General features: G+C 43.7%; 1 protein-coding gene across 1 annotated transcript in view; it reads left to right on the top strand.

Moving 5' to 3' along the window:
• The first annotated feature begins 2,739 nt into the window (after positions 1-2,739).
• Positions 2,740-27,463, top strand: part of LOC108785480 (FAST kinase domain-containing protein 1, mitochondrial-like) — a 34,183-nt gene continuing 9,459 nt past the window's right edge. Inside the window, exons 1-11 of the mRNA XM_018554561.1 lie at positions 2,740-3,200; positions 3,311-3,379; positions 6,087-6,212; positions 7,680-8,075; positions 9,619-9,729; positions 14,264-14,735; positions 19,136-19,250; positions 21,959-22,087; positions 23,090-23,221; positions 24,026-24,139; positions 25,541-25,676. Of these exons, the coding sequence (XP_018410063.1) occupies positions 2,866-3,200; positions 3,311-3,379; positions 6,087-6,212; positions 7,680-8,075; positions 9,619-9,729; positions 14,264-14,735; positions 19,136-19,250; positions 21,959-22,087; positions 23,090-23,221; positions 24,026-24,139; positions 25,541-25,676 (2,135 nt within the window). The 5' untranslated portion in view covers positions 2,740-2,865. The remainder of the gene's footprint in view (positions 3,201-3,310; positions 3,380-6,086; positions 6,213-7,679; positions 8,076-9,618; positions 9,730-14,263; positions 14,736-19,135; positions 19,251-21,958; positions 22,088-23,089; positions 23,222-24,025; positions 24,140-25,540; positions 25,677-27,463) is intronic.

Raw genomic sequence — 27,463 nt, 5'->3', positions numbered from 1 at the left:
TGAGGCTTGGTTCAAGTTGAGTGAGGTTTTGATCAGGAGGAAACCCGCCTTAGCTGTAATGTTTTGAATGCAGCAAAGTGTACAGTTGAAACATAGAGGAGTCTGCTGTGATCTGCTATAAGGTAGTCTGGATATTCATTATCCTTTTACTCTGCTTTGTATATGTTTGGAAAAAGGATCTGTGTGCAGAAATATGCTGAATGTGAAGTTGCTGCAGAACTTTCATCAAGGTTAAGTCAGGCATGCAGCAGGAAGTGAATGTCAGAAAAGCTGCTGCATGCTTCTGAGCTGCTGTCAGAGGTGTTGTCTTCCGTGCCACAATCAAATCACCGGAAAGGTTACTTATCCTTTGTAAACATTACAGAATATTGAGGATGATGAGAGATCGTGTATGTTTTTTCTCATGATTACACATTTCATTTGGTGATCTCCAAGGCATATTATATGAATTTATTTTAAGTGATTTTTCAGATTATCATAATCATTTTGGGTTATGTATGGTACAAATTGATGCCTGGTCATGCAAATCTTATTGCTGTTTTCATTGTAAAGCAGCTCCAGTGCTAGCGAAACACTTTGTATCCCACCAATGGGCTGCAGATAAACACCACTGCTTTCTGTATCAGAGCAGCAGGCTCTCTACAGCAGTGTGAACCTGAACCCTCCCCTTGATTGGAGAGCTGCATCTTCCCCTTGCCTTCCCTGTTTACTGGAGAGCTCCCCCTCCCTGTTTACTGGAGAGCTCCCCCTCCCAGTTTACTGGAGAGCTCCCCCTCCCAGTTTACTGGAGAGCTCCCCCTCCCAGTTTACTGGAGAGCTCCCCCTCCCAGTTTACTAGAGAGCTCCCCCTCCCTGTTTACTGGAGAGCTCCCCCTCCTTTTTTTTACTGGAGAGCTCCCCCTCCCTGTTTACTAGAGAGCTCTATCCAGATAGCAAGGATAACTTGCCACAAACTTTTGGCGGGGTTACATTTGGTAACTTACTGCACACATTACTGGCAGCTCTACCCTGCCCTTCCCCTCCCTGCTGACTGGACAGCTCTACCTTGCCCTTCCCCCTCTCTGCTGACTGGACAGCTCTACCTTGCCCTTCCCCTCCCTGCTGACTGGACAGTTCTATCTTGCCCTTCCCCTCCCTGCTGACTGGACAGCTCTACCTTGCCCTTCCCCTCCCTGCGGACTGGACAACTCTACCTTGCCCTTCCCCTCCCTGCTGACTGGACAGCTCTACCATCCCCTTCCCCTCCCTGCTGACTGGACAGCTCTACCATCCCCTTCCTGCTGACTGGACAGCTCTACCTTCCCCTTGCCCAGGTTGCGGCCTTATCTGTATTCCTAGAGGTTTGTCTAGCAGAAGACCCCTGGTTAGGTATTTCATTTTAGCCCAAAAGATCTGTACGGCTAGGATCATTAAGACCCTCGGCTCCCTGGGCAATTACACTCGTTCTGAATGCCCTGGCCAAAGAACCCTTGGAGTGAAGTTCCTCTTTAAGTAAGTTTACTTTTCTGACCATGTTTCATGTTACACCCATATTTAGGGTATACCATGAAAATGGTCAGATTGCTGCCCTCTCACTTACCTGAATCACAAGGTTCTGCAGAATTTGGAGCGGCTGTGTGTGGCTTCACCCTGACAACCGCATTATCCATTTACATATCCTTTAACAAGATCCGTGAATGGAGTAATGCCACCATGGCAGAGGGACATGTCGTTTTCAACTAAATACAAACGTGGTCACGTCACCACACTTGTAGTCCATTGACACTTCCTCCCATGCTACTGAATGTCCGTACCTCGGTACGGACATGGAAAGGCGGAAGTGTCTGCAGGAGCCAGAGCATGCACCCGCCATCCACTGATCATGGTTGCAATGCTTTACTGTCTACTATGCAAAAAAAAAAAAATGCAAATTCTTTTTTCTTTTCTAAAGAAGTGAGCATTTATGTTTTTTTTTTCAAAAGGTGGAATTTTATTTTAAGAATTTCAACTTCCTATGTTACCTCCACCTTCACACCTCTCAATGGACATTGCAGGAAGGAGTCATCTTTCAAACAGGTATACATATGGCAATAAAAGCCTGACAGGGGCTCCATGCTTTGCTCCTTCTATCCAAAATGAGATAAAACGTTTTGTCTTTAAAGGAGAACTATGGGGTCAGGGCTTTTCCCCATAGTTCTCCTAAGGGTAACGGGAGAACACAAACTAGTGTCCTCCTGTCACCCTAAGCTCAGTATACCGCGAGCTACAGCTCGCGATATACTGAGACGTCGCAGCCATTACTGTCGAGATCCACCCAGCTGCTTGATTGACAGCTGGCTCTGCCTATCTAGAGGCAGAGCCAGCTGTACTCACACCCTCCCCCGTCTGTTCCGCCAGTGAGCACTGAAGGATCGGACAGGGGAGGGGGGGAATCCCTGCAGGGAGCCATGAGTGACAGTCACGGCTCTCTGCAGGGATAGATCGAGAAGTGAGCGAGCGCCGGTATATGTTCGTTCACTTCCCGATTTATTGAGCCAACCTGTGACAGTTTCATTGTCACAGGTCGGCTAGAACTATGAGATTGAGTGATTTTCACTCGCCTCATAGTTCTCCTTTAACACGTATGTATTCCAACCATGTACTGCATTGAGCTGCAGATTTTTTTGGTTATGTTGTTGATTCAAACTCTGTTTTGTCATAATATCATAGAGCCCGTTGAACTATTTAGTCTCCTTCTCTTTTCAGGTAAATACGTTTGGAACGTTCTAAACCTTCGGACCTAAAAATGTCCATAAAATGAAAGGCTAAATGTGAAAGATTGTGTTACAGCAAAATGAATCCTCTGTCCTGCTGGATCTTGTGAGACGGCCTTTCCGGAGCCTAGACATGTTCCGCTGCAGGAGGGTATTAGGAATTTCGCTGCGCTGGATTAAAACCTGTACTAGAAATTCAGACCCACTGCTGGAGAAGCTGAAGGATTGCAGGAATGAATATCAACTATTCCAGCTTGTTGGGCTCAATAGATCCGTACTCACTGCCAACCATGTCAGCTGCGCACTCAACATGCTCTGGGAAATTCAGAAAGAAAATACAAATGTGTGCCTAAGCCTCGATGAAGTCAGGAATCACCCAGAATTCGTTGCTCTTCACATCTTAGCAGAAAATAAAGTCAGCTGTTTAGATGACCATGCCTTGGTGAACACTTTGTATGCTGTGATAAGGTAAAGCAAAGAGATATTTGATTCTTTTGTTTGCGTGTGTATAATATATATATAGTTTTATATATATATATATACTGTGTATATATATTTTTCTTTTTTCTTCTTTAAAGGCTTGGAGTGGAGGCCCATAACTCTCTGATGCAGCAACTGGTTGTGGAAGGATGGAAAAGACTAGAAAAGTATGTGCATCATACAAAACACATAGAAATATTGAAAGTGACTCTAAACTCAGGAGTTAAAACTTAAAAATGCATTCAAGTACCTTTTTAAAGTAGTATTAAAGTCTAATTTTTGGCATTTATCTACTGCTAGTAAGCAGTATATTTTTACCCCAACATTTAAAAAAAATGAAAAAGTTGGCAAATACCAACTAACTTACCTGTGTCAGCACCGCTTTCTCCCGGCTGCAGAAGTCCCGGCTCCCGAACGCTGTGAAGGAGGAAGTGTGGGCATCCAGATCACTGGAGGGGAGAGGAGGAGAGCAACACTGACATTGAATGGACGCAGCTGGGCAGCCGGCAGTCTGCATGCCGGACAGACTCCGTGGGACAGAGGAGTCTGCGTTGGATCAGAGACTGGCACCAGCACTGGAGCGACAGCGGAAAATGAGTGGAAGGAAGAAGCTGTTCGGATCAAGAGGCATCACGTAAGGTAAGTCCTTAGAGTAGCAATATTATTCTGCTTTTAATGTCACTATAACTATTAACAAAAATTTATGTTATTTGTGTATCACTCGCTGTAGAACCTCAAATCATCTCTGAATTGGTGCTGACACTGTTCTTCCTTCTGGAGGGGGGCTACTTTTGTTCCCCATGGTCCCTGTGTGTTCCCTTGTGTAAAGTAGTCACCACTCCAAACTCACTCCTGTGATGGACTATAATCTCAAGTTTAGTTTCCTAATTTGTATTGAGATTGTAATTCCTCATGGGTGTGAGCTTGGAGCGGTGTCTACTTTACAACACACAGGAACCATGGGGAACAAAGTAGCCACTCTCCAGAAGGAAGGACAGTATCAGCACCAATTCAGAGATGATTTGAGGATCTACAGCCGAGTGATACACAAATAAGATACTTTAAAAACTCCTATGTGATAATTTGGAGGTGACAGGTTCTCTCTATGGAACCTGCCCTCCAACACAGAACTGATGTTCTGTGCAGTTCCTGACGGCTGAGACAGGTGGCGGCTGTGATCACAGCGCCACGGTCTCGGTGATTACACAGAGCAGACGAAGAACGTCCGTTCTTCGCCTGCTCTTCGGGCACTAGTGTCAGCTCGTGTGCTGCCTTGGTCACGGCGGCGGTGACCGGACACAATAGCCGCCGATCCTTTCATACAAGTGATCTAATTAGTGAACTTTCAGAAGCCGGGCAGTGACTCATTACACGCTGCCCAGCTTCCTGATTGGCCAGAAAGCCAGCTCCATGCTCCCTCGGCACTTGGTGATATAGCCGGGCAGCATGTAATGACTTGCCGCCTAGCCTCCTGATTGGTAGAGAAGCTGGCCAATCAGGAAGCCAGGCGGCAAGTCATTACCAAACTCCCCCCCCCCCCCCACCAGGCTACCTGATTGGCCAGAAAACCGGCTCCATTATTCCTCATCTGGGAGCATGGAGAAGGCTTCCCTGCTAATCTGGAAGCCGGGTGGCGAGTCTTTACACGCTGTTTGGCTTCCTTAATGGGACTTACAGTATCAGTTTTCGGTATAGGCGAGTACCGGAAAAAAAAATATCGGTACTCGATACCGTAAAACCGATATCGGTGTATCCCTAGGTTTAACCCTTCCAGACACTATACAAAAGTTAAAAACACATTTTGACTATACACTTTAAGGGGTCTAATTAAAATATATATTTTTTTACACAAGATTCATGCAACCTTCACCCAGAATTGACACCGTTTTCCAAATGAATCCTATTTAAAAAAATGTAAATCTTAGGTAAATTAATTTATTAAAAAATACCCATTGTTTCCTTAAACATAATTAAAGGAGAACTATGGGGTTAAGGCTTTTCCCCATTGTTCTCAGGGTAACGGGTCATCTACTAAGCCGACCGGTGACCGTCTCATTGTCACAGGTCGGCTAGAACTATGAGGTGATTGAAAAGCACTCACCTCATAGTTCTCCTTCTTTTAAAGGGTTTATCTAAAAAAATGTTTAACCAAAATCATTCAGTTGGAAAGTCGTGTGAATTCTGCACAAAAGTTGTGTGAAGACGTATTTAAACCCCTAATGTATTTTTAGTAAAAGACTGTTTTATGTATTTGTCTTGATATCAACCTCCTGCCTTCTTTTGCATAACAGCATTCAAACTGAGGGAGAGAGGGGCAGTGCTAGGCCAATCAGGCTCTTGTACATACACATGTGCTGACAGAGCTGATAACTTAATTTCTGCACAACATTGCTGTTTAGTGATGATTGGGTTGGTATATGATCTTTGTTTTTTGAGATTTTTCTATCTGGCACTCCAGTTTCCTACCCTAACCTAATCGCATGCAAGTATGTCTTTTTATTTAGTTGAAGGAGTTAGAATGTAAGTTCTTCTTAGGCAGTAATATATGAACATCTGTGCATGCTTTAAAGCACTATGAGGGGAATTTATCAAAACTGAAGCAGACAAAATCTGGAGCAGCTGTGCATGACAACCAATCAGTTTCTCTGTTTCATTTTCAAATCTTAACTGAACAGACTAAAGAGAGAAGCTGAGTGGTTGCCATGGGCAACTGCTCCAGATTCTGTCTGCTCCAGTTTTGATAAATCCCCCCTATGTATTAGGTTTGGAGTACATTTGTTATGGGAAACTTTTTTTAATGAAGCTAATTAACATTCTACTTCTAGGTTGCTATGTATTTTAGTGTATCATTGGCTTTGCTCCTTTTTGTTACAGACTTGAACTTTCGTTACTGACAAAGTTTACTGCTTCTTTGGCAAGACAAGGTTTGCATGCTGGCCCACTTTATGGACAAATAGCCAGCATTGTGGACAGGAATCTGGATAATATGCAAGATCTAAGGTAGTGCCTACTACTCAAATATGTTAATTTTAACCCATTACTAACATGCTTGACTTACTGTGCAACACAGCAAACGGACTTAAACATCTATAGCAAGGGTATGCGGCCACAAATGACAGCCAGTGTCCCGCTTAACACTGTACAGGACAAAACAGTATCTTCCGTCCTTTTCAGCCACCCATAGCTCTCTCCACCCCCTGCTTCCCAGCTCATCCTAGCCCTGCCCCTAGCTCCTCCCATCTCCACCCCTTGGATCTGCTTCCTGGCTGTGTCTGCTGACTGCATCTCCCAGCTAAGGTACCCCAAAGGAACATGTGAGGACAGTAAGGGGGCACTCTGATGGGGACAGCCAGTGTAAAGGGGCACTCTGATGGGGACAGCCAGTGTAAAGGGGCACTCTGATGGGGACAACCAGTGTAAGGGGGCACTCAGATGGGGACAACCACTGTACAGGGATGGGGACAGCCAGCCACTATACTGAGTGTTCCTGCTCATTCATAACTTGTTGACATAGTGTGGTAACTATAACCACAATCATGAATGAACAGGAAGTGATGTAGATCACTTCCCATTCATTCATAATTGAGGACATAGTAAACATACTATGTCCTCAATTATTTACAAACACTCATCGATCACTGATTGCTGAGTGTTTGTACTCTCTCTCCATCCTGGATTGGCTGCCACAGGAGGCTGAGCGAGCTGTGCAGGGAGGAAAACTCGATCTGACAGACTCCTCCCCCGCACCGCCAGCTAGCCTCCTGTGACAGCTATCACTGTCCCCACACCGCCGCTCTCCCGATCTGTCACAGGAGGATGAGCGGTGCGGGGAGGAGATACGCCGGCCGGCCACAGCGCTCTCCTCCTCCCGCACTGCTCGGCCTTCTGTGACAGTTTCTCTCCTCCCTGCTGGGACACAGAGCAGTGCCCAGTGGGGAGGAGAGAAATCACAGATGCACTACTATTTCTGCCAAAAAGTGGCACTTTCGGGATTTTGCCATAAGTGCCATTTTCGGACGATATGTTTCGGCGGCCGAAATGTCGGTGCATCCCTAGTAGACATATAGTGGTGACAGACATATAGGGGCACCAGACCAAATGGGTGTAAAGGTCCAAAGAATCACAAAGGAAAAACAGCCAGTGCATTTCGGGGGCAATGACAATTTTTCTAAAACAATTCCCAGCTGTGGTCTTTTGGGTCGTCATATAGGAGATATTAACTTTTTGGGCTGGAAATATTATAAGCTTTTGGTTTGGCTTCACTTCTCACCATTTCTAACTTTTTTATTTTTTATTTCTGCCCCTAGACCAAAACGAGCACACCTCTACACTGCAAGGGGTACTTTAAGCACTACAAAGCATTTATAGAACAGTATAGCTATGATATCTACTCCCACAGAGCACAAGCATGTAGGTGACATCGGTTTTGCCTGACATTCAGCATGTAAACTCTCCCCTCTTTTTCAGAGCCCTCTCCATTCTGATGGTCAACTTACAATCTGTCTGTTCACAAAGCCTACAGCACCGACTGCTCACAAAGGCAGAATCTTTTTTAGAAGTTGAAGGTTCACTTGATATACATAGCATGCGAAGGATTTTGCAGTTTTTATTTAACACGGGTTCTAGTAAACATTCACAGTTGGAAAAATGGACCCAGCGTTCCATACAGAGAATAAAAGAAATGGATTTGAACATATTGTTGATGTTTGAACGGCACCTGTCTCATACCTTGGAGTACCCTGAAGTTCATGTAATGGTAAAGTCGAGATTGATTGAGTTGTTGGAGTCGTGTAACAATACCAGAGATTTCACCACAATATTTCACATGCTGCTTCCCATGGTTTCACAAGACATGAGAGACAGGTGTGTGTTTTAAGGCAAAATAAAACTGATTAAAAAGCCCTTTGAATTTTAATATTGCACTAATTCATGAAGATTTTTTTTCTGTGCCACTGCAACTGACTACATTTTGTAGTGAGGATGTTTTAGCATCCTCATCCTCCTGCTCCTGTTACTGGCATGGCATACTCAGAACTATGCACAGAACAGTATGGTATTAGAGTGCATCTAAACTCATGAACAAGACTTTCATAAATTGCAGCTTACAAGTCTTGTGTTGCCTGCATTTAGTTTCCTATTCTCACTATTTCCTGTCCTAGGGTGACAACTCACTTTCTGTACTATAGTCTCCCCCCACCACCACATACAGAGCATCTTATACCATACTGCTCACTGTACATTAGACATGTAAGCTGTGGAAAAATTTGGTTTGGTTCAGATATTGAATTAATTCGGGATTCAGATCTGAAATTCAATTTGGTGCGGGTTTTGGATTCGGACAAAATCCGAATTTACGAATATTCGTTGCAAAAAAACAGAAAACCATATACAGATTTTAATAGTACAGCTGAATCTCCTAGACCTGAATGGCATTCGGGATCCGAATTTCCGAATTGCCATTCAGGTCTGGGAAACCATATACATATATTACTAAAGCTGAGGCTCCCAGACCCAAATGGCAATCGGGATCCGATTTTCCGATTTGCATTCGGAAATTCGGATCCCGAATGCTATTCGGGTCTAGGAGCTTCATCTTTAGTATTGTATATACTGTATATGGCTCCCATGTTGCCGTAACGCAAATTCGTGTTCAGACCCATTTGGATGCATTAAACCGAAAAACGCATCTGATTGGCCAGAAAAGTCACATGTCCGATTCAGTTTAGTTTTTGAATGACATTTGGACGGGATCCGAAATACTAAAACCGAAATTTCGGATGCATTTGGATTCGGCAATTCGAATGTGTCCAAGTTTCGGAACATTCAGACAAATTTGGATTCGGAACGAAATGAATCACACATGTCTACTGTACATCTCCAGAACATGTCTCTGACATTAATCCCTCCTCAACCTCCACCAACCACCCTGACATCCAGCTTTTCCCCGTCCCTTTACCCCACTCATCCAACCCTCCCCAGCATCCATCCCTTCTAAGCAGCCGTGCCCCCCTCAGCTAAAATCCATTCCTACTGGTCATCCCAGCCTGCCTGCCAGCCACACCTATCCTCTGCTGCTGACCTCTATCCCTCCCTTACCACCTCGCCCTCCCTCTGCTACCATCCATTCCTGCCCTCACCAACTCGCCATCAGCTAACATCTATGCCTCCCTAGCAATCTCGCTCCCTCCATTTGCCTCCATCTCTCTGTGGTCCTATTACCCACTTCCCCCCATTGACATCCAGCATGGGTTCACTCCTCCTGTAATGTACTGTTGTCCGTAGATGACAGATCAGTTTTAAAGGGTAAATATGCAAATCTGTTTTGCACGGTAATTCCTGAATAGCTATATTTAATGATGCAAATAACATTGCAATCTTTTTCTTTTCTTCTTTTTTTTCCCATCAGACTTGAAAACAATCTTTTGGCTTTGGCAGATGAAATACATTACATAAAATTGGGGAACATTCTGAAAAGCATGGCGGTGGCTAATTGCAGAAATTCTGTCCTGATTCATAAGTAAGTATGCTTTTTAGCTATGTTATGCTGATGTAGTTTATTTTTATTCACTTAAAGAGGAACTCGAGGAATGTACGGAGTTAGCCCCTTGCACTGGGGCTACCCCCGCACTCAATGGATTAACTGCTCGTGTCGGTCTTGGTGCTGGAATACAGAAGATATACTCAAGTGATTCTCAATCTGACATGGCCTCTTCTCCCCCAGGCTCCAGCGGTCTAAGGACCCGTGACATCATCACGTCTAATGCAGTGCATTCCCCTGCATTAGGTGTGAGGATGCCATGGCACATAGCACAGCCAGAGCGGAGGGAGAGTGAAATGAGCAGTCACCACCGCAGGATCAAGGATCAGGTGAGTTTATCTTCTGTATTGCGGCACTTAACCCTTGTCATGCAGGGTAGTCCCACTGCAAGGGTTAACTTTTTACATTCCTGTAGTTCTTCCTTAAAGAACTCTAGCTTCCAACAGGCGGTGCAGGGGGAGTATAAGGGAAGCTTTTACTTGAATAATCTGCCTGCTGTGCATTTCAGCTTTTTTTTTTTTGATCTGTGACTCTATTCTGCTTGCACATATATTAAGTTATGTTACAGTGTGTTAAAAGAGAACTATAGGGAAAGACAGTATGTGTTCGTTCACTTCCCGGTCTATAGAGCCGACCTGTGACAGTTTCATCTATCCAGTGTTCTCATTTCAAGCACCCTCAGAGTATACATATCCTTGAAGTCTTGTCAACAGATATTGGATGGTAGCAGGGAGGTTGCACAGCATAGGACATTCTCTTCAGAGCCTAAATCTGGCTGCACTGAATTTCATAAGACTCAAATGAACATACGGTAGTCTTTCTGCCTTGAAGTCTATGTAAATAAAAATATATGTAGTACATCTCTGCAATACATGCACATTCCCCATGTTTTACCCCTTTTATAGACCCTGCAAGTATAGAGAAATACCTGCTGATCTGCAAAAAATGCACTCTGCCTTGAAGTCCTGTTGTGGACTGACAACACGTGGCTTTTTTTATGGACTGAGTGGTGTCAGACCTCCCATTGTCTTGTTCAACTACTTATCCACTCCCATTCATAGATCTCTACAACATAAAGGCTAAACACTGTGTAGCCCAATATGAGAACAAGTTGGTTTAATAGGCTGTTTGAGATAACACAGGCAAAGAGCATAGGACACCAGACATCTGGAAATATCTGACAAGATCAACAGTTTTTTTTTTATACCACTTATAAAACAGATATAAAAATTATTTTAATGGTATATTTAACAGATAAAAGGGTAGCAAAAAGTGGAGTACATTGTTGGCTTTGCATACACTTTAAACACTTTAGGATTTTGGATGTAGCATGTATGTTCAGACTTAAAGTTGTTCAAGACTGCAGCAGCTGCCGTGAGTTTGTTACTATATTGTATAGCAGGTGTCTGGCTATTGAGTGATAGTGTTTTGGGTTCTCCTGCTCATCCTGGGAGCCCGGGACCATAATAAATACAGTGAGGAGGACATATTCTGCATAGTGGGAACCCGGAAGCACTCAGCTCTGAGCACTTCTGGGTTCAAAGCTGTCCAAATCTCAACCACAGAGCCAGGTGGATCCAATACAGCCTTGATCGGCTAAAGCAGGGGGCGGGGGAGACATTCTTCATGAAGCATACCTCTCACCTGCCTGAAGCTATCACATAAGGCGGTTGTTACCCCCCCTTGTGATAGCAATAAAGTTAATCCAATAAAAAAAAGTTTTACAAATAATATATCATTAAATAAAAATAACATTTTAAATATAAAGCACACTTGTCACCCTGCGCGCACACATGCGAATGCAATTGCATGTCTATGTGAACAGCAATTGCACAATACCCATATAAGGTATCACCATGCATGCCAGAGTGAAATTAATAATTCTAGGTCCCCAATTAATATCGTGCAACATAAAAAGATGTCATCTTTTTTTATTTCTATGGGGCCTCTCCTTTCAGGACATATATAATGTCTTGGGGGGAGGGAATCAGTTTCTAGCCAAATATTCAGATTTTACCATGTGTGGGAGAACCAATACCAATAAAAAAAAGAAAAGTCTCCAGTAGCGAGGTGGTTAAGCGTGATAGTGTGTTTTTCTGGATAACATTTTAGTCCACTGATTGGCTTGACATTTTACCTCGTGTTTCTTTAAATACTGTCCACAGAGATACAGTTAACATTTCTGGCCTCATACTGATATCTGGTATTTGCCTATAGTACTACTTTAATGCTTTGGGGGATATTAAACATATTGCAGCTGTTTTGAGTTTTTCTTCTAATTTGTTCCTTTTAGGATTTGTTCTATGATACTGAAAAATGTGCGTCTCTACAAGCCACTATCTCTATGCATTATAGCAGACGCACTGGTATATCTGCCATGCCCAGAATTGCTTGCCAAAGTACAAAAGCAATTAATATAGTAAGTATGGAGTAATCCTATGAAACAGCATTGATTTGTTTTGTTTTTATGTTGGTGATACTTTTTATTGTGTCAGTGTAAAGAGTAATGATGATGTGCAAAGTGAAGTAAATCTAGCAACCATATTTAATGTTTCATTAGTAATAATGGACACTGCAGAATAGTTAAAGGGTAACTGTACTTTCAGTGTATAATGCTACATGCTTTAGGGCTCATTCACTAGGTGTAAAAAATGCTGCGCGCAGCTGCGCTTATTTGTACTGTGAAGGGCCAGGTGCTCGTATATACGCACTCATATGCATCTACCATGTGTTTCTGCACTTGTGTTCCTTCAATGCCCGTGTGAATGAGGCCTAAGGTATTAGGGATCCAGCAGGTTATTCAAAAAATATAATGGGATTCCTTACCGTATTTAAAAATTATGTTGCCCCCCCCCCCTCATCATTATGGCCTTCAGCCTACTGGCTTTTGATTACATCATGCTGTGCTGCCTGAGAGACAGAAGGCTAGCTGCATATTGCAATCTGCATCAGGATTCTGCTCATCGCCAACCAGCCTAATACTAAAACCTTATGGTTAACCTTGTTGGAAATACAACAGCATATTACTGACATTCTGCTGTTATGTCTTTTGAGCTGTAGATGGGGCTGTAGTGCAATGTTAGTTTTCTATATGCATGCTTATCTATGATAAACAGGAAGTTCTCTCTGTATGCTGTATTCTGACGTAATGTTCTCTTAAGCAAGTAAAACGTAATTCTGCATTCCTCAAGATCTCAGTGCTTCATCTAAACACATAACCTAAGAAGTACTGGGGAGCAGCAGTCATCATTGTAGCATAGCTACAAAACAGACTACCTTCAAAAACCATTGAAAGCACCCATTTGAAATGTGGCATGGATTGAAGCCTAGCCTATAGGGCACATCAGAGTGTTTGGATGTAAAGCTTACGCCTATATTTTAAATGAGAATCGATCTAAATTGGAGAACACATCCATAGATGGTATTCTGGTGGGCTATAGGGAACAAAGTAAGGGATATAGAATCCTCCACCCAAAGACTGACAAAATGACCACAGCATTTATTTTGATGAGAACCCATCACCAGAAACAATGATCCCGGGCAGTTGTGAAGTGAAGCCGCACAGGAATCATAACAAGAGGTGAATTTACAATGGATAAGTCAAGTTCCATGTTAAATTCTGCTGAACAACCTGAAATTAGAAGATCCACTCGAGCAAACACGGTTTTAACTTTCTGCAAGCAGTCATATACTGCTAGGGCACAGAGCATATTCAAACCAACATCATGGGAAGACTTAGAAAAATTACTAAAACTAGGGATGCTCCGATACCACTTTTTTGAGTACGAGTACCGATACTTTTTTCAAGTACTCGCCGATACCAATTACCGATCACATTTTTTCTAAAGCAATACAAAATCATGATTTTAGGTTAGTTTCTTAATATTATGAAGAACATGAACATGAAATGAACATTTCCAGTTCTCATAAGGTAGGGAGACTGGGTGGACCGTAAAAAAAATAAAAACATTTTTGGAGTGTGTATGTGTGAGTGAGAATGTCTGTGAGTGTGTGAGATTGTGTCTGTGGTTGTATATGTATGTCATTGTTTTTGAGGGCCCGTTCACACTAGTACAGTGGGTTAATTGCATAGTATTGTGCGATTAACGCACTGTACCAAGCAATCACACCTACTGTGAATTCTGGTGTGGGAGGTGTTGCTTTGCCATTCATTTAAATGGTACCCCAAACACACCTCCCACCCACAGTTCGTACGCCCGCACCAGAACGCGCAGTACCCTAATGCCGTGTGTTCCATTGCAGTGCAGACATTGCAGACTAGGGTCACGACTTAATAACAAAGGACAAATGGGGGTCCCATGGTTACACAGGTTGAGAACCACTGGTCTAGGCACGTGTGCCCTTTAATTAAGATGTGTAAACAGTCATCAAAAAAAAACAGTGCAGGGGGAGGGCGTGACTATAGGCAGACTGTGTAAGAATGTAGGGTTGGCGTTACCTTACCTCAAATTAATTATAGCTCTAAAATATATTTTTTTATATCTTTTCACAGCGAGCTAAAGAAATCTTCTAACCCAGGATATATAGCTTTGATGACCCACACCCTCTCCTTGAGCATGAACAATGTGGATGCAGACATCATATCTAAGCTGGATGCTATTGTTCCGCAGTGTAATCTGAAACAGATAAATCAGATTACTGCTAGCGTCATAAAATGGCTCTGGAAAAACCCAGAAAAAAGTAATTATAGAAAGTTGTACCAAAAACTGAACAAACATACACTGGAAAGAATCGGGAATACGGAGAATTTTGATGTTCTCTCAGAGGAGATCATGCACTTAATGAAGGGACACTGGTTTCAGATTGTCTATGCAGAAGCCATCTTGGACACCTATCAGCGTTTTCCACACCAAATTACTCATAGGAATGCTGAATCGTTGTCTACAGTGATGAAATACAGCTTCATCAGGTGTACTCCAGTCCTGGACAAAATTGCAGCAGTGAGCATAGAAAATATTGAAGAGGTAATGACTGCAGTGACTTTACCTGATCTTTTCCTGTTGACTTTGGCGTCAGATATTAAGAGAATACAATGGGATGCTTTCTTTTTCTAACCTCCACTAGAAGAACATCATCTAGATTATAATGACTCATTGGTATGCCCATAGTAAAAGAGGCTGCATGTACATCTGTTTAGGTTTCAGAATGCTCTGTAACATTTGCATTCAGTTTTGAATTGGAAGGACAACTTCACCCATTCTGAATCACCCAATGAAAGTGCTGAGCCTTTCTAATTGATCGTCATATATTGCATGCTCACTGTGGTGCCCAGCCTTTCTAATGGATCATCATATATTGCATGATCACTGTGGTGCCCAGCCTTTCTAATGGATCATCATATATTGCATGATCACTGTGGTGCTGAGCCTTTCTAACTGATCATCATATATTGCATGATTACTGTGGTGCTGAGCCTTTCTAATTGATCGTCATATATTGCATGATCACTGTGGTGCTGAGCCTTTCTAATTGATCGTCATATATTGCATGATCACTGTGTCTCTTCTTTCAGAGCTGGAAAGTTGGCATTTGCATATAGAGTACCCTGAGTTAGGGTACTTTTAGGGAGCTCTGGAGATTGAGGCTGAATTCTAGGCAAACCATAATATACACAGATGAAATACATACAGTATATGGGAGCCATTTTACCTGCCAAAGATTTGTATCCTGACTCATCTCTCCCTCCTGCAATTAGGGAACACAGTAAAAGGGAAGCAGCGCACTGATCTCTCTTTGCCTGCTCTCTCCTCCTATCAGCATGTTCCTTGCACTGCAGCTCGAATTATTGGCTCCTTCTGCCTCCCCAGGCTGAACTCTGCTGTACAGAGTACCAGAGGCTGATACAATGTTACATGCAGATAGTTGCACTGCTTTCATTGAAATAATACATTTAATGATTACCTAACTGCATTAATTTGTGTTTTATATCTGCCTATTCAGCAGTTCAGCTTTATACAAAGGTGCATACTGGAATACTAGAGTTTTGTGTCATTTGGAAGTTTTATATATCAGTTGTAGCTTTGTGAAGATCTGTTTAACTGAGTGTGAGGGAAAACATGAAAGTATTTTTGTGGTACTCTTACTTTTCATACTTGCCTGATAGAGAAATCTCTTACATTATTTTCAATCATTCATTGAGGGACACAGAGACAATTTGAAACAACTGGGTTATACTGCCACCTACAGGGCGTTCGAAGTAAAAAAAAAACCCTCTAGGTCAGCCTATATCCAGTATGCATAGTTTCTGATTCTAGTTTCTTTTAAAAGAATTGAGGTCTTTCTCAGCTCTGTGGAATTCAAGATCCTTCTTTTGGGGATTTCTTAAATCAGCATCTGCTGGTTGATTCAAACCAGGCCTTACTAGCCTGGGAGTCTTACCAGTGGAGCTATCAAGTTCAGTTTTTTTTATATAAGCCAGCTTACTCGTGGATGTCATTGTGACAGCTCACTGAGGTGTGTGTGTGTGTGCAGAGCAAGCCTGGAAGTGCCCCCTGGGTGCTGGATTCTGCTTCATAGTGCCTCCCAGTTCTAGATGCTCTGTAACTGTAGGATGTTTTCCAGTTCCAGAGTAAAATCATTGCTTTGCTTGACCCAGTCTCTTTACACTCACTTACCTTTGTGAGTTATGGAGGGTTTCATGTACCTGGGTGGATATATGTCCCCAGGAGGCTCTTAGTCCTCATCTATTAATACAAAACAGGCGGAACTGAAGTCCTCCAAAGACGTGCACATAACACTAAATTTGGAGGGTAAACCTGTTGCCGCTACTGCTGCTATAGTTTCAGCCTTTGGCGCTGCAATCCTTCTGACTATACAAGCCTTGCCAGTCTGAAAGGTGTTCCCTGATCACTTGCTATTTCAAACTTTATTTAGAAGAATTGGAAGCATGTTAAAAAGCTCTTTCACCATCTGAAGCATTTTTTCCCCTTTTATCTCCTGACTGCGGGTTATGTGAGACAGTATTCTATGCCTCCCCAGTAGATCCCCTGGTTTCTCACTTCAACAAAGAGATCACCATTCTGGTAGAAGATGCTGCTTCTTTTTAAGGATGCCACAGATAAGACTGGAAACCCTTTATTGGCCTATGTCTGTGCTGGATGGTTTTACCATGTAAGCAGTTGTGATTTCCTACCCCATGGGCCACTTCCAGGCAAAGGTCCTCTTAAGGCTCCACCTCTGTGGCAGCACGTAACACCTGGCACCCCAAGGTAGCGATAATTGGCATGAATATGGGGGATATCTTCTGGCTTTTGTAAACAGCTTGGCAATCTTGCATTTGTAATGCTTGGGTGCAAGAGGTGATGTCTCATGGTTACAACTATAGTTTTGTTTCCCTCCCCCTTCTAGTTTTATTGCTTTCAGCCTCTCAGTGTCCCTAATATGCCAGGTGGATATTCACCATGCCATTTTAAGGTCTCTTGGACGAAGGAGTAATCGCTTGTTCCTGGTTTGGCGTGATTCCAAAGTTTTTACTTGAACCCATCCACGGTCCCCAAGCCATAAGGTGAAATCTGCCCCATCCTGCCCTTCAAGGCCCTAAATGTATTCATTCATGCCAACAAAATCCTGATGGGTTCTTTTGGTCTGTTTGTTTATTGCTTACATACACCAAGGGGATTTCTAGGGACAAATCACACCTTTCTTTCGACAGGCTAATTTGTTTGTACCCAGGATGTCACTATTGGTGGCTTTGAACATAGGAAAGTAGGTCCTGACCACAAATGCCAGCCTTAATCCTTAGCACCTTGTCAGTGCAAGGGACGTGGACAATGAAGGATTGTCAACTCCCAATCAACATCTTGAACCGTTAGGTGGTCAAGTTGTTTCTTCCGCACTGGACTGATCATCTGACCAGGCATCCAATTCAGATCCAGCTGGACTATGCCATGATCATGGTGTAGGTCAACCATCTTAGAGAAACAAAAAGTCTTGCTGTGGCGAGAGAGGTCAAACTCATTCTGACCTGGGCAGAGCAACAATTTCCAGCTTTCTCCACCATGTACTGTATATTTCTGGTGTAGAAAATGTGCAGGTGGATTTTCTCATCCAGCAGCATTTGGACTCATGAGAATGGTCCCTGGACCAGGTAGTAATTCAGGACCTTTATTTTAGTTTAGGGAGGCAAGATGAATATCTCCTGGCATCTCGACTCAACAACAAAGGTTTGTTTTCAGATCCTGAAATCCATTAGTGGGGGCACTGGGATACAGTGGTGGTTCTGTGGGATCATTGCACTATGATCTAGGAATTTCCTTCTCTAAAGCTGAGGGAATCCTAGTGGTTCTCATTGCCTCAGGTTGGCCCAGGCAAACGTAGTTGACCAGCTTGTTGCTACACGTTGCGGGTGTGACGGCTGCGCCAGTCCAAACCCACTGTACGACAACATCATATGACTATACACAGTTCCGAACTGGGAGTTAATAGCTAGCTAACACTCCCAGCCTCACCCAGCACAGAGGGTGCTGCTCCAGCTCGTGGGACAACAATCTCAGGCTAACAGACTGAGAGCGATCTTTCAGGTCCGTTCTTCTGCTGATTGACAGCAGGCAGTGGACAGGTTCAATAGCCAGCCTGCTATTGGCTACTGAAATTGCCAATAGCAAGCTGGCTGTTGCACCCTCCCACTGCCTGCTGTTTCCATTCAGCTGCCAGCACAAGATTCCGCAGCCGGATGTAAACAGAATAATGGCCTAAAAGGTAGCCCATAATCTATATTGGTTCTAAAAAATTATATTGGTTGACCCCTACTATGAAGGCTGCATTGCTTTCCAATATTTCATAATTAATATGGAGGTGCTCAAACCTCATTACCGTCACAGTGGGGTCTTCCAGATCATCCAGTTCTTTTGTCGTAGGGACGGATCTTTCACCCTTCTTCTCAGTTGCTGAGCTACATGGCATAGCTGTTGAATCCGAAGTTCTGAGGGGCAGGGGCATAGTGAAATCTGTCATCCCTACAATGTTGAAGGTGGTGTGCAAGATTTACCATCAGACTTAAAAGGTATATTTTAGGTGGTTTGAGTCCAGGGGACTGAAGCTATTGCGCGGGATGTCTCTGTGTCTTTTTTTTTCTACTCTGTATACATGGGAACAGATAACATGCTGGCAGTACTCATCACACACCCAGCACACTGGGATCTTTGTATTACTTGGGCATTTTTATCATTTCGGCACTTATTAAATGCTGAAATCATACCAACAGCAAGTGGACGGGACCAATGAGCACAAGTCATTTTCTTTTACATTTCAATTACTTTACAAAGTTGAGCAAAAACTTTACTTTATGCTGTAGGTGGTTGAAATAATAATGCCAAACTATAAAGGTGTATGCCATTAATCGTGTTTTATTGTTTTTTTTTTTTAGTTTTCTCCTTCTGTGCTGTACAACATTGTAAGAGCTTTCAGCTTTTTGAATTATGAGCCTCCCAATGGAGAAGAGTTCTATGCTGCGTGCATACAGCATTGTCGAGCTAATCTCGGTAAGTACTTGTGAGTTCGCTTGTCCTTTTTCTGTGTTAGGCAGGAAGAGAGGGTTGTTATTGGCTAAAGAAGCCAAAGTCCAGGAGTAAAAACTGAATGACAAGGAAAAAAATAAATCAACCAGTCAGTTGCTTGTTTATATATTTTTAACCTCCCCGGCAAAATTTAGCATTGCTTACTATGATAGGTCAAAAACCTTGACTTTTGTTTAGGGATGCACCCATAACGATACTGGTATCAGTGTCAATACCGAGTATTTGGCTGAGTACTTGTACTTGCCCTAATGTTCCGATACCCCCCAATACCGAAAGAGGGAGATTTCCTCTGACTGGCAGTGCCGCGAGGGAATATGGAGCCAGATTTCCGGCCAATCAGGAAACCGGGGCGGCGCTTCCTAATTGGCCGGGAAGCCGGCTCCATGCTGTGTGGTCGGCTTCCCAGCCAATCAGCATCGAGCCGGCAAAACAGCATGGAGACGGCGTCCCGTCCAATCAAGAAGCTGGGTGGCAGGTGAAGACCCGCCTCGTGGCTTTCTGGTTGGCCACAAAGCCAGCTCAAAGCTAATTGGCTGTGAAGTCGACTTCATGTTAGCGGAAGTACTGGTATCGGTACTAGGTATTGGCGAGTACCGACATATAAATATCGGTACTCGATATCGAAAAAACGGTATCGGTGCATCCCTACTTTTGTTGAGGGAAAAAAATCAATCCCCCCTCCGTGATCAAACTTTGTTGCAGATTCCTACCTGCTCCTGTTCTTAAAGGAGAACTATGGGGTCAGGGCTTTTCCCCATAGTTCTCCTTAGGTTAACCAGAGGACACAAACTAGCGTCCTGCCGTTACCCTAAGCTCAGTATACCGCGAGCTACAGCTCGCGGTATACTGAGACGCCAAAGCGGATCCCGACATCGATGTCGAGATCCGCCCAGCTGCGTGAGTGACAGCTGGCTCTGCCTATCTAGAGGCAGAGCCAGCTGTACCCGCCCCCTCCCCCGTCCGTTCCGCCATTCAGCGCTGGCGGATCGGAGCGGGGAGGGGCGAATCCATCCCCTCACCTGTCACGGCAGAGAGCCGTGACAGGATCGAGAGGTGAGCGAACGCCGGTATATGTTTGCTCACCTCCCGATCTATTGCGCCGACCTGTGACAGTCTCATTGTCACAGGTCGGCTAGAACTATGAGGTGAGTGAAAAGCACTCACCTCATAGTTCTCCTTTAAGAAAAAGCTGTTTGTTTCAGCATGTCCTTTCCAAATGGATTCCTGAACGGGAGGGTCATTATAATCCACTGGTGGACTTTGTGTTATAATGAGGAAAGGCGCATCCCTTTAGTAGTAATTAACCCTACATCTCACCTTTGTCACCAAAAATGAAATTCCTATAGCAAGGGATGCCTAAAATGTTACTTGCATCTTAGTTCAGATGTCTGTCAAAATCAGTCAGCCAATCACAGAAGCAGGAATTACATTTCTGGGGGTGTTCTGTGCACCAATTGTGTAATTGTGTACAGAACACCTCGAGGTCGCCATATTGCGTTACATTTTTTTGGACAGTTTTAGAAAATGACAGTGGCTGCAGTTTTAAATGGAAAGGTCACTTTTTAATAACACTAAATTACACAATGGCTTGTGTAGCTATTATATATGCTATGTCCTTTTTTTTTTTTTTTAAGTTCGGTTAATTTCTGCTTAAAGAAACCTTTTTAAGAAACCTGGTTATTATTAAGGAATTCATCCCTTTATGGCACTGTACCCAGTAGCGTCACAAGGAGGGTGCTGGGGGCTGCGGCCCGCAACCGGGGGACACCATTGGAAGGGTGACAGCAAAATGACTGACTGTCATTTTGGTGTCATCCCCTCTGAAAAGTCAGGCACTCTGTCATGGGCCGAGAGCCCGACAGTTGCAGGAGAGAGGAGGGGACCCGCCGGCATACCTTATCCCGCCGGGTGAACGTCCCCTCCTCTCTCTGCCGGCGTCCTTCACAAAGATGCCCGCCAGCAGGTATCACAAAGATGACCGCGCATGCGCGATGAAGTCACGTGCACAAGCAAACTCCCTCTCTGAGATCCATATCATGGTGCTTCCTGCAGGTTGCAGTGGCATCAGTTAATCCCTGAATGAATAGAGATGTGTAAAATTAGATTGTAGTGAGAATTTAAAGAAGAACTAAATAACCCTTGCAGTCGGGCTTATTTTGGTCTAAGGTCTAAAATAAAAAAAGATCTACTCCCCTGATGCCTGGCCAGGAAAATGAGACACTCCAAAAAGACGCACAATTTAGGAGAGAGAAATTCAATTTTGTGCTACTTTAGAGCAAAAAATGGAGGAACTCGTAAATAGAATTTAACTTTTTTTTCTTTTTCAGTCTGCCTCTTGTTTAAGGCGAGGTTCCCACCTAGGCGATTTATCGTGCGGATTTAGCTGCGCAATATCGCACATAAAAGAGACTTGCATTCAAGTCTATGGAAGCTGTTCACTCCTTTGCGATTTTTTGCGCGGTGGAAATCGACTGTTGCGCAAAAAGGTGCCGGAGCTATTTTCGGGCAGTTGTTGCATGGTTTGGGTCCCATAGACATCTCTATGCATTGAAAACCGTGCAAACGAAAACGCACGAGAACAGCTCACTAGCTTGATCGCCTAGGTGTGAGCCTAACACTGCCTGGTTTCTATGCAGCATAATTGATAAATGTCTCCGTTTTCTTGTTTACAGATTCAATCAAGCCTCGCCTCTTGTTAATGTTGGCTTTTGCATTTGCTTTAGCAGAGCACTTTCCGAAAGACTTGATAAAAGCTATATTCAACGCTGACTTCCTAAGAAGACTGGATTTAGTGCTCGATTGTAAGTTGCAAGCTCCTTTATGACAATGGGTTATTTTTGTTATGTATGTCTGCGATTAGGAAATTCCAGCCCACAGGGCACGCCGTGTGCTAGGTCTGTATTGTATTGTGTGGTTGTCAACTTGGTGCCTCAAATGCAGTCTTTGACATCGCCACATCTTATTCATTAAATGCTATGCTAGAGATTTTCTGAAAGCATGTTTTCGTTTGTATGTGTGTATACATGTATGCATGTATACATGTATGTATGCAGAGCCCAGGATATCCGGCAGCGATGGCAGAGGGGGTTACTCACGCCTTAACTGCATACAAGTGTTCAGGTGGCTCTACAGCTGCCCGAACACTTGAATGTAACAGCCAGGTGTCGGCTGAAGAGATTGGTGCCAAGATCACGGCTGCTGCAATCTTTTGTATATCCATTTCAGGACCGCACCATTCATATATGTATTGGGGTTGATTTACTAACCTTATAAACACACCACGAACATGTATACACCTCTGTAGTGTGTTCCCTCCCAGCATGATCTATGGGTGGAATCTAAACACCTTTGTAGTGTGTACACACCCAGCAGGTGTGTTGTGCAAAGCCCTGCCCTGAATTGCAAGGTGATGTTGTGTAAATTAGCTCTACACTGTGTTGCTTGCGTTGATGAATGCAGGAATGTAAATGTATGAGCTAACCATTTTTGTCTAAACTGTGAAGCAGCATTATATATGCATCATGTGCATGATTTTTCCATATATGGCATTAGTGGAAACATGCTTATAGAGACTTTTTGGTTGATAAATACGCTTTGCTGTGTAAAAATCACACGCTTCTGGTGCGTGCGTGCGTGTGTTTAGGTTAGTAAATCACCCCCATTGTGTTCCTGAAGTGGTTAAAGATTGTAGACAGTCAGAGACTGGGAATATGTTACATGAGACTGCTAGAGATCACTGCTACTATTACAGGCCGTGCATATCTTTGCAAATTTACATCTCTTTTTTTTCTTTTATTTTTCAGTCTGTGATTCTAAAAAACAAACAAAGATTCGGAACTGCCTGATGGAACTAAATAGAGCTGTGTGTCTTGAGTGCCCAGAATATGAGATTCCCTGGTTCCACGAGCAGTATTGTCAAGATCTGAGGAAGACCGGTAAAGACTGGTAGAATTTGATGTTTTTGTTATGTTCCTTTTAACTACACGGCTCAGATATTTGCAAGTTACCTAAGCTGTAAACAACTCTGTATTGAGAGGTCCTACCAGATTGAATATAAATTAATTGGATTCTGTGCGTATGTCCCTGCACTACTAGCAAGAGCCGCCATTAGAGATCATGGGGCCCTGTACAGCTTATCTGACCGGGCCTCTCTCCTGCTGGACACCGAACAACGCTGTGCTTTTAAAGAGTGCCAATCAGGTATTAATTTTAGCATGCAGATCTGGGTAACTGCAACTAATAATGAGGGGGTGACAGAGCTTCCTGTTCCTTTTTTCCTGCCTCCATTGCACTGTAGCATAGAAAAGGGATTGGGAAATAAAGTTCTTCAAAAGTAAAATGCAAACGTTTTACTTTTAAGTTTTACCAGTCTGCTAGGTTACCTATGTGATATCATTTCAATCAGCAAAATTGTGTTGCAAAATATACAGAGATATGCATTTTGTAAAAACCTAGAAAAGTCAAATATATGCATCCACTATCAAATGAAAACCTTTTCTGTCCCAAAAATGATATACAATACATTAGGATAGGCTACAAATGCTAAAAAGTATAAGGTGCAGAGCTGAGACATCTCCAAAAAAAAATAACACTCTGGTACTCAAAGTATATTTAAAGAAAAAAAGCCCGGGGACTAAAGTGGTTAAATGCAAATGTCTGGCATTTGATATATGGAGGTCTGAGCTGTGGATACATTGGATATTACACCCAGTGCAACATTTTTTTCTTCTCTTGGTTAGAAAAGGACGATGAAAATATAACAGATTACCAGATTCAGTATCTGTTGGGAGCGGCCCTTGGAGGAATACATTATACAAGAATGTCTGTTGTTACACCATACTATTATTCCATAGGTAAGAAGATGTGAATAAACATAACTAGTTGGGGACATATGATAGAAACATGATGTATGCACTACAGCAGGGGCATGCGCTGTATCACATCAGCACCTGCTCTGTACATCAAAGCTTCTAAACAGCGTCTGAACACTAGAAACTCCATTGAGAAATATCATGTAACAGCATTATGGTGACTAGGGATGTCCCAATACTGATACTAGTATCGGTGCCGATACCAGGCATTTTCACAAGTACTCGTACTCATGAAAATGTCCCGATTCTTAAGGATGATACTGGCCCTTTAAATTTTTAAATCGTAGTGGCTGCTGAGTTCTCGCACTTGTGGGGACCTGCAAGTAGCTGTCCATGGCAGTGCCTGTCCGGTTCTTTATTTCCTCCTTCCCAGCGCAGGCACAGCCATGGACAGCCCCAGGGGCGCAACTACCGGCGGTGCAACTGGTGCGGCCGCCCCAGGGCTCAAAGCTGGGGGGTCCCGCCGCCCACCGACGCGAGGACTGGGTCGGGAGCAGTGGAAAGGATGGAGGTCTGGGGGCCCAGCAGCAGAGACGGTCTGACGGTGGAGGAGGCTGGAGCCCAGCATCGCTGGTCTGGACGTGGAGGAGGCCAGGTCCCAGCATCACCGGTGAGGTGGAGTGCCTGCAGAATCACTGCAGATGTCCACATGTCTCCCAGATGAGGTTGTCATGCAGCCTGGTGAGATGAATTCTGCTTTGGGGACATCATCAGTCTGTGTTGTTTTAGAAACAATTTCAATTGTCCCTTCAAGAAAAAGTATCGGTAATTGGTATCGGCAAGTACCTGAGAGAAAGTACTTGGTCTTTAAAAAAATGGTATCAAGACATGATCTGCATATGAAGTCTTTTGATCAAGTCATGAAAGTTAAAAAAAAATAAAACCTGTTCCTGTTTAACATTTTCTTTAACCCTAATTAACTCCTTCCCCCTCGCCCCTATTATGTTTCTGCTCCAAGCTCACCCCCGCGATGGACTACAATCTCGATACAAATTAGTAAATTAAATGCGAGATTGTAGTCTATCTGGGGAGTGAGCTTGGAGTGGTGGCTAATTCTACAACACACACACAAGTACCATGGGGAACAAAAGTAGCCCCCCTCCAGAAGGAAGGACAGTGTCAGCACCAATTCAGAGATGAATTGAGGCTCTACAGATGAGTGATACACAAATAAGATACATTTTTGCTAATATTTAAGGTACTTGAATGCATTTTTAAGTTTTGACTCGTGATTTTAGTGTCACTTTAACTTAGGCCTGATGGTTACATTTACACGTCTACAATGCTGTCCCACTGATACAGAAATACAAGAAAAATCTTGATAGAAATAAGGAAATTTTGACCTCAAAGCCTTTGATATGGTGTTTTATTTGCTGTCTGTAGACTTTGAATGTATACTGGACAAGAACAAAAACCCAGTTTCGTACATGGACCCGAACCTGCTTTCCACTGACGTTTCCAATATGCAGTCAGGGAGTAAGATGAAGATAGCTATATCTCTGCCATCAGGATTTCAAAGGTCAGTGACCAGAGAAGTTCAATTTTTGCTTCCCTATGAAAGCAGATCTCTAGCCTGCCAGTTTAATGGCAGCAATCAAAGAACACCCTCTCTACTGCAAAATGGTTGACCTAAGATTTAGACAAGCTCTGTCTAAGGAGGTGACGGGGAGATCCATTTACGGACCACCACCCTGGTTGCGGTAAATAAGGCCCGCTTAAGTGCTATAGCAGTGCGATGCGTAAGATCGTCGGATTCCACAATGCCCAGCATACACGTCAATGGGGAGTTAGTCACTGAGGATGTAAATACAAGGTTAAGGGTATCTACAACATGATCCCAATACCGAACCAGCTCAGGGCATCTCCAAAGCAGGTGGATCAGGGAACCACGATGAAAGCCACACTTGGGGCAGTTGGAGTCAGCTCTAAGCCCAATACGGAACAAGAATTCAGGGGTGCGATACGTCCTGTGAAGTATAAACAGTTGCGTCAGTCTATGAGTGGGGGACAGGGAGACCTGGGTAACCCCCTGAAGAACATCCTCCCAGACATCATCCTCTATGGGTCCCACGTCTCCCTCCCATCCCACCCTGCACTTCAGAGGGAGGAGGACATTGGATTTAAGCAGAAGATGAGCATATAGAAAGGAGATAATCCCCTTAGTGGAGGTCGCCAATAGTACCGTATCAAATATCGGAGTGGGAGATAGAACTGGAGGGCCCAGAGGAAACTGGGATTTCAAAGCATGAGTAATCTGGAGGAACTGGAAGTAGCACCTACCGGGAACTCCATAAGTTTCCGTCAGTTCCTTAAAGTCCCGCAGTCTGCCCTCCCTGTACAAGTGTGATATAGTGAAAACCCCTTTGCTAGACCAGTCAACAGTGTGGCGGAGATGGAGAAGCTCGGTTAGGCGTCCATTGCGCCACAGCGGTGTATGTCTGGTCAGGGCACCGATGCCAAGAGCTAGTTTAGCCGCATCCCAGACGCGTCCCATCAGCTTCAGTGTAGGGTATATAGAGTAAGTTTTACCATATAGGTCACTATCTATTATTGTGTCACTAAATATTGTAGAGGGCTTAGCCCCTGGAACAGGTGGAGAATACGGAAAGACTGCGGTTGATGTTCCCCAGCTGCCCAGCCTGTAAAGTGTTGCAGCTGTGAAGCTAGAAAGAAGAACCGTGGACAAGTGAGGGCAAGCCCCCCCGAGGTTTTGGGCCGCTGTAGAACATCAAGTCGCAGCCTAGAGGGTTTCAGTTTCCAGATCAACTCCCTAAAGATACTATCTATCAACCGAAATATCTTTTTAGGGATCCAGAGAGGGGAATTATGAAGCACATAAAGTAATTGAGGCATCCAGACCATCTTAATCAAATTTGCTCTGCCAGCCACCGACAATGGTAGTTTGACCCAGGAGTTACGCTGAGTTTTAAATCTCCCCAAAAGGGGGTGCAAGTTCAGAGTAAGATAGTCGCTCGGGACAGCGGATATCTGTATTCCTAAATATGTAATGGTAGATTGTACCTGTAGGCATAGCAGTATCTAGCGGTGCACTCAGTGGATCCAACGGGAGAAGGTTAGATTTCTCCCAATTAACAACCAGGCCTGAGTAGGTGGCAAAGTCCGACAATAGGGACATAACACTGGTCAGAGAAGACACCGTGTCTGCCAAGAACAACAAAGTGTCGTCGGCGTACAGGACTATCTTCTCCTCCAGCGCTCCCCGTTTGAAGCCTATCACATCCACCGAATGTCTGACCAGGGCAGCAAGAGGCTCAATAGCCAGGGCAAATAGTAAGGGTGACAAGG

Source organism: Nanorana parkeri, unplaced genomic scaffold, assembly GCF_000935625.1.
Source record: "Nanorana parkeri isolate BGI_ZX_2015 unplaced genomic scaffold, ASM93562v1 scaffold165, whole genome shotgun sequence".
Lineage (NCBI taxonomy): Eukaryota > Metazoa > Chordata > Amphibia > Anura > Dicroglossidae > Nanorana > Nanorana parkeri.
Note: the sequence above shows the minus strand (reverse complement) of the source record. Positions and strands in the feature narration are given on the sequence as shown.